This window comes from Lactuca sativa, chromosome 3 (assembly GCF_002870075.4).
Source record: "Lactuca sativa cultivar Salinas chromosome 3, Lsat_Salinas_v11, whole genome shotgun sequence".
In the NCBI taxonomy this organism is placed as follows: Eukaryota; Viridiplantae; Streptophyta; class Magnoliopsida; order Asterales; family Asteraceae; genus Lactuca; species Lactuca sativa.
This window is the reverse complement of record NC_056625.2, coordinates 245,245,320-245,253,742: the sequence shown is the minus strand read 5'-3', so window position 1 is coordinate 245,253,742 and position 8,423 is coordinate 245,245,320. Positions and strand designations below refer to the sequence as shown.

Below are 8,423 nucleotides of genomic sequence, written 5' to 3'. Positions count from 1 at the left end.
TTCAATTTGTGACTGGGATACCGAGGATCACAAAATAGGGTGTGAATAACCATGCAAACTTACATGGTGTCCCCAATGTTACAGTCACCTATTCAATGTGTCGGTTAACCACAAAGGCTCCACCGAACTATGACAAACATTGATTCTCCCTTTGCTACCTTTTCTTAGAACCTATTTAGTGTGCCGATTAGCTACACACGCTCCACTAACGTCTTCGCAATGGTACAAAGTGTAATTTCATGGAATTGCATCAAGTTCACTTTTTGCCTAAAGTAACTAAGGTTGAGAATTTTGTAAAAAAACATTTAGTTACTTTATATTTCATTATACTTTTAATGGAAAGAGTTTGCCCTATCCTACCCATTCGGCTAACGACCCTCCACCAATCAAGGAAGCGGTGGGTGAGAGTGGACACCCATTAAACGACCATTTTATAGGCCATAACCTTATACCCTCCCTTATAGATCGGCTTCGTGAATGAGGCCTACTAACGGTAAGACTAGCAGTTTAAGTTATACATATATGATATTAAACTTTTAATGTTATACATAGTATAAGGTGTATTTTACAATTTTAAAATACTAGGTGGTTTAAACTATTAATTATACCTTTAATTTAATTAGTCTTAAACATTTTTAATTTATGGCTTATTAATTCTTCCTTTTAATTAAACTTGTAATTAAATCAATAAACCACAAGGGTGTAAATTTGAACCTTTCAAAATTAGGGTTTTAGAATTTAGACTTTCAAAAATTAAACTTTTAATCAAAATTTAAATTCCAAAACTTGAGGGCAAGTTTTGAAACTTTTCAAAACATAAGCAAGAACATTCTAGATCAAATTACAAATAATAATAATTAACCAATTAATTAGTAATTATCTAAATATGACCTAATTCAATTTCTTGCAAGATAATCTATCAAATAATTCAAATAAATCAAGTTTATCACATAAGGAAATGGGTATCTAATTAATTTTACAATTATCTTTTATTTTGTAAGGATATATTTTAAATTAAACAATTAATTTAACCTAATCCCTTAAATCCCCTAGAATTCGAAATTATGGGATGTGATAATTCAAAATCTTTAATTACCAAATTTAAACATTTAAACGATAATTACAAGATATGGCATTATCCAAATCCCTAAAATTTAGGATCTAATCTTGGGGAAGGAGGCAATTTTGAAATTCTAGGGTTATACAACCCTAAAATCGAAATCTTGGGGCCAAAGAAAAAGGTTTAGGAACTATTACCAAAAATTTCGAAATCTAGGGTTTAGAAACCCTAATTTCGAAAATCAAGCCTCCAGGGTTTATTAGCCATAAAACCTAATATGTCAAGTTCATACATTTGAATAAACTAATTGAAAACAAAAACCCATGGCTCTGATACCACTGATGGGTTTCATACAAACAATCCTATGTGTGCATGAAACCCTAGAGTTGGATCTATGTTTTGACTATTAGTTATACAACTTTATGAACACAAAAAGAAACATGGCATGCTAGTACTATTTTCGAAATCCACATAGAAGAATAGAATACATACCTTTTGTTGTTATATAGTAATAACAACTAGTTCCTTGAATCTCCTTAGCTTTGAAAGCAAGTACCACAAGTGTAGTACCTCTAATGGCTCACAAACACACTAGGTGAAAGGATGAATATGGGAGAGAGGAGAGAAGGGTATCTTGCCCTAGAATTCGTCCCTTTTAGGGTTTCCCAAAGCTTGGAAAAAAATCTTAGTGCCTTAGGGTGCTATTTATACTTAAGGCTAACTAGGGTTTCAAGGTGTAAACCCTAAACCCTTAGCTTAGGGCCTAAGCAAGTCCATGGACTCCTTTCCTTAAGCCCTTGGACGAAGACTCCTAGATCCTTCTAGGATTTTTGTTCAAGCCTTAATAAAGGTGATCCAATGGCCCAAAGCCTCAATTATTGAATAATTACAAAATTGCCCCTGCACTTTCAGTCAGTTCCTTTAATCCCAAAATTAATTCTAAATTAATTTTTGATTAAATACTAATTAATAATATGATTCCAAATTAATATATTATTCATATAATATATTAACAAATCATATTTATACGCTACTTTATTATTCTTAACAATAAAACAGCCTCTCTCCTCAACAATCATCCTGTCTAGTCACCAGTGTGAAGGCAACCCAAAAGGACCATGCACAATCGGGTCAAGTACATACCAAAATAGTTATGGACTTAGACACGCGGACGCGAATGGTCAAACTGAGTCAACATCTCATGCAGACGCGACTGCGAGTACACGCGGTCTGCGTGAATTCACCTGACGTCATACTCTTCTTCGATAATGGACGCGGACACCTTATGAGACTACACACGGTCCGTGTTAATAGACACGCGGACGCTACTTGGAGTACACGCGGACCGCGTGAATTAGACTGAAACTCTTTTGTTTGCTGATAATGGACGCGAACACTTGAGGGATAACACGCGGTCCGTGTTAATAAACAAGCGGACGGCAACTCGAGTACACGTGGACCGCGTGTATTGGCTTGACATATTCCCAATTTTTTTTTGCTCTTTAACCAATACAAACACCGGGCCCTTAAATCCAACATTCTTTTACCTCAAGAAGGAAGAAGAAGAGATGTTAAATGAAAAAATGAACCATCTACGACATTTATTCCGAACTAGAAAAGACGAAAACTTTTAGTTTTCCAAAAATGCCCATCTTTAACGTCTTTGTCAAGACGTGCTTCCCTCTTGATTTCAGTACACCGGGGCATCCAATTGGATGACTTCTAAGACATTTGCATTAAAACCTTCATTGAAAGGTTTCAATCGATGCCCATTGACTTTAAAGATTTGCCCCGTTTCTTCACTTTGAATTTCAACTGGTCCATGCTCAAAGACTTTTAGCATAAGAAACGGACCTATCCATCTTGACCTCAACTTTCCTGGAAATAATTTCAATCGCGAATGATAAAGCAAAACCCTATGTCCCGACTCGAAATGTTTGCGGGTAATGGACTTGTCATGGAAAAGCTTCGTCCTTTCCTTGTGAATTCTTGAGTTTTCATAGGAGTCATTTCTCAACTCCTCCAACACTTGGAGTTTAAGCTTCCTATGCCTTCCCGCCTCATCGATGTTGAAGTTGTATTGTTTGACCGCCCAAAATGCATGGTGTTCCAATTCCACGGGAAGATGACATGGCTTTCCAAAGACCAACCTAAATGGGGACATTACTATCGGGGTCTTGTACGCGGTCCGATAGGCCCACAAGGCATCATCAAACCTTGAACTCCAGTCTTTTCTTGAGGGATTCACTATTTTCTCAAGTATACTCTTCACTTCACGATTCGAAACCTCTGCTTGACCGTTCGTTTGAGGGTGATAGGCTGTTGAAACACAGTGAGTCACGTTGTACTTCTTTAATAAAGCCTCCATCATCTTGGTACAAAAATGCATCCCTCGATCACTAATCAAAGCCCTAGGCACACCAAATCTCACAAAAACATTAGACTTTAAAAACTCGATAACCGTTTTGGCATCGTCCGATCTTGTGGCTTTGGCCTCAACCCATTTAGAAACATAGTCAACCGCGAGCAAAATATAAACGTTGCCAAATGAGATGGGAAATGGGCCAATGAAATCAATCCCCATACGTCAAAAATTTCACAAACGAGGATTGGATTTTGGGGCATTTGGTTCTTTTGCGAAATGTTTCCCGTCCTTTGGCACCGCTCATAACTTTTGCAAAACACGTAACAATCGCGTGACATGGTTGGTCAAAATAATCCACACTCAAGGGCCTTTCTCAAAGTCCGGCTAGGTCCGAAGTGTCCGCCACAAGCAAATTCATGACATAATTGCAAAATGGGTTGGTGCTCTTGTTGGGGGCACACATCGCCTAATGATTTGCTCGAGACAATGTTTCCACAAATAAGGTTCATCCCACACATAGTATTTTGCATCACTTTTCAACTTGTCTTTTTGAGCACGTGTGAATGTGTCGGGATACCTCTTTGTGACCAAAAAGTTAATGATATCGGCATACCAAGGAGTAGATTGAGTGAGGGAAAAGAGATGCTCATCCGAAAACTCATCCCGCAACAGGAGAGGAGTTTCATTTGAAGTGATCCGGCTTAGATGATCGGCAACAAGGTTCTCACATCCGCTCTTGTCCTGGATTTCCATGTCAAATTCTTGTAACTATAAAATCCACCGGATGAGTCTAGGCTTTGCATCTTTCTTCTTCATCAAGTACTTAAGTGCTGCGTGATCCGAATACACTATGACCTTGGTACCAAGCAGGTATTGTCTAAATTTCTCCAAGGCGAACACTATGGACAATAGCTCCTTCTCCATAGTAGAGTAGTTGCTTTGAGCATTGTCTAGTGTTATCGATGCGTAGTAGATCACATGGGAGGCCCTCCCATTCTTTTGACCCAAAATGACGCCTATGCATAGTTGCTTGCATCACACAAGATCTCAAAGGGGAGATCCCAATTTGTGATGGGGGCGGATGTAAGAAACTCTTTAAGCTTGTTGAAAGCTTCTTTGCACGCCTCATTGAACTCGAAATTGACCTCCTTTTGCAAGAGTTGGCCCATTGGTCTTGTTATCTTTGAAAAATCCTTGATGAATCGTCGGTAGAAACCTGCATGGCCCAAAAAAGAACGAACTTCCTGAACACAAGTCGGGTAAGGTAAGCTTTAGATAACATCTATCTTGGCTTTATCTACCTCAATTCCTTTCTTTGACACAATGTGACCCAAAATGAGACCTTGACTCAACATGAAATGACATTTCTCAAAATTTAAAACCAAATTTGTTTCAATGCATCTTTTTAAAATTTTGGTGAGATTGGTCAAACACTCTTGAAAGGAGGTTCCATATACTGTAAAGTCATCCATGAAAACTTCAATTATATTTTCGGCATATTCCGAAAAGATACTAACCATACAATGTTGGAAAGTGGTCGGGGCATTACATAATCTGAATGGCATTCTCCGGTATGCAAAAGTACCAAATGGACATGTAAATGTTTTCTTTTCTTGGTTCTCCGGTGCCACCGAGATTTGGTGAAAACCGAAATACCCGTCGAGACAACAATAATGAGATTTCCCAGCCAACCTTTCTAACATTTGGTCAATGAAAGGCAATGCAAAATGATCTTTTCTTGTGCTTGCATTGAGTGTGCGGTAGTCAATACATACTCTCTACCCGTTTTGCACATGGGTGAGGACCATCACACCTTTGTTGTTTTTGACCACCGTGATTCCCGTCTTCTTTGGCACGACTTGAATCGGGCTCACCCATTTGCTATCCGAGATTGGATAGATCATTCCCGCATCTAGGAGCTTCAAAATCTCTTTCTTGACCACTTCCATCATTGGCGGATTCAACCTTCTTTGCGTGTCTCTACTCAGCTTACATTCATCTTCCATTAATATTTTGTGCATACAAGTGGAGGGACTCAAACCCTTGATATCCGCAATCGTCCAAACCATTGCTTCTTTATGTTGCCTCAACACCTTGAGGAGCTGTTCTTCTTCACACTTGGTTAGGTGAGTTGAAATGATAACCGGAAGAGTCTCGTTGTCTCCCAAGTACGCATACTTCAGATGTTCAGGAAGGACCTTCAATTCTAATTCTGGCGGTTGGACAAGGGAGGGTGGCAATCTTGTGTGAGTTTGAGGTAATTCAATTTGCTTCAAACTAAATTGGGTGGTCTTCTTGATCTCCAAAATCTTTCAATTTCGAGGTCTAGCGAGTAGAGCTTCAATTTCTTAGCTAATTTTGCACAATCAAACCCCTTGCTCAAAACCATCTCCAACATGTCATCATCACACAACTTGAACAATTCTTGATTCAACGGTTCGACAACATCTATGAAGCACAAAGATGAAACATCACTAGGATATCTCATAGCATCATAAATGTTACAACTTATTGTTTCACTATCAAATTCCATTGTTAAGCTTCCCGCATACACATCAATCTTTGTTCTAGCCGTCTTCAAGAATGGTCTCCTAAGTAAGATTATACCCGATTTTGAGGATACTTTTCATCTAGGTCAATCACATAGAAATCCGCTGGGAAGACCAATTGATTTACTTGTACTAGGACATCTTCCAAAACACCTCTAGGAAAGTCACCCCATTTAGCCGCAAGAGATATTATGACACCGGTTTCACTTAAGGGTCCGACATTCAATGATTCATACACCGAGTAAGGCATGACATTGATAGAGGCACCAAGATCAAGCATAGCACTACTAAAAGTGACATCTCCAATCTTGCAAGGGACCGTGAACATTCCGGGATCTTTATACTTGGGTGGAAGCTTCCTTTGTAAAACCGCATATGCATTTTCGTTCATCGAGATTTTCTCATTCCCTTTCAACTTTCTCTTGTTGGTGCAAAGCTCCTTCAAGAATTTTTCATATCTCGGAATTTGTTTGATTGCATCAAGTAAAGGAATGTTTACTTCCACCTTTCGGAAGGTGTCCAAGATCTCTTTCTCCTCCATATTATTCTTTGAAGTTGCAAGTCGGGAGGGGAACGGTGGGTGAGTGGCTACTGGTGTCACTAGAGGGATAGTCTTCTTTGGGGCTCCGACTTGTGTATCATTCTTGGCTACGGGATATTCAATCGGGACGATCTCTGTTTCTTCCTCTTCTTCCCTTGGCTTCTTCGAACTATTTTCTCCGGTTTGTTTTCCACTTCTCAAGGTCACCACATTGACATTAGGGTTCTTTTCGGTTTGAGAAGGGAGTTTACCATGGGATTCCAACTTTCTTATGGATGTAACTATATCTCCCATTTGTGCTTCAAGGTTGGAGATACTAGTCCTTGTCTATTTTTGGAATTGTTGGGTACTAGTGGCTAGGGATTTAACAATGTCTTCAAGGGACATTCCGGAGCTTCTTGGTTGAGATTGAGGAGGTTGTTGATGATGATGTGGAGGATGCGGTTTGGGTTGATAGTGTGGTTGTTGATGTTGGTAACGAGGTTGTGGTGGTGGATAAGAAGGTCTAACCAATGCATTTTGAGGCAATGGCCTTGGGTTGTAGCTCATGTTGGGATTTAGCTTCCAACTTGAATTATAAGAATTTTGGTAACCGAATGGTTTGTTGTGGTAGTTTCGGAACTCTCCCGTGGCATTCACATGCTCCGCATCTTCTTGAAGGATGGGACACATATCCGTAGGATGTCCCATTGTTGCACATATTCCATAAACCATCACTTGTGGAGTTTGTCCCATGGCTAGCTTTTGGACAACGGAGGTTAGATCTTTGATTTGAGACTCAAGATTTGATGTTCCCACTTCATTGACTTTGTGTTGTGTGTCTCTCTTCATGTCTTGGCGCGGGCCAAAATGTTAAGAATTCATGGCTATGGTGTTGAAAAGTTGTCTTGTTTGTTGTGGATATTTACTAAAGACATCACCACCACTTGAGGCATCAACTAGTCTTCTCTCCATTGGCAACAATCCCTCATTGAAGTGTTGAATGAGGAGTTGTTCCGGAATTTGGTGTTGTGGGCAACTATAGCACAAGTTGTTGAACCTCTCCCAATAATCATGAAAAGTCTCATTTTGACCTTGGCAGATTCGACAAATCTCATTTCTAAGACTTGAGACTCTTGAAGCGGGATAGAACTTATCAAGGAAAGCTCTTGCCATGTTGGTCCATGAGTTGATTGACCCCAGTGGAAGATAGAATAACCAATCTTTTTCTATATGGGCCAATGAAAAGGGGAATGCCCTTAGCTATTTGGTCATCGGTTGATCCTTGTGGCTTCATGCTAGTGCAAATAATGTGGAACATCTTCAAATGCTTATGAGGGTCTTCATTATCCAATCCATGAAAAGCTAGGAGGTGATGGACTAAACTTGACTTCAATTCCGAACCTCCTTCCAAAACCGGGTAATTGATACCGGTTGGAGTTTGTGTAACATCGGTCTCCATTATTTGCCTCAAAGTTCTTTCGGGAACTTCTCCTCCGTCCGCCATTGCAATTGGTTCTATAATGGATGGATTTTGTTGTAGGGGTGGTGTTTCGGGAATTTCTTGGTGAGGGTCGGGACTAGAATCGGGTTCCGTATCACTTGATGAAGCGGGTTCAACCTCCGGATCCCCGTGAGGATTAGAAGTTTGACCACGTTCAATTCACTCTTCCTTCGCCAAACGCCTTTCTTCTTTTTCGATTTTGGGGAATGTTTAGTTCTTTCGATTGTTTGACAAAAATCAAAGCTAGCTAGAATAAAAATATGACAAGTAAACAAGTAAAAGATTGGATTAATTTCAGAGAAGAGGAATTGGTTGATTTTGGGGTACACCTCATGGATGATATGATTGACTTATCATTAGACTTAATGGAATAACACTTGTGAATTGGTTTAACTTGGCTATAGCAATTCATAAGCACAAATTGC

General features: G+C 39.5%; 1 protein-coding gene across 1 annotated transcript; it reads right to left on the bottom strand.

Annotated features, from left to right (window-relative positions):
- Positions 1-5,203: 5,203 nt before the first annotated feature.
- LOC111889145 (uncharacterized) lies at positions 5,204-6,809 on the bottom strand. Its single transcript, XM_023885286.1, has 3 exons — positions 6,102-6,809; positions 5,812-6,000; positions 5,204-5,734 (listed from the first exon to the last, which is right to left on the bottom strand). The coding sequence occupies exons 1-3, from the start codon at positions 6,807-6,809 to the stop codon at positions 5,204-5,206; spliced, it is 1,428 nt and encodes a 475-aa protein (XP_023741054.1).
- Between the last annotated feature and the right edge of the window lie 1,614 nt (positions 6,810-8,423).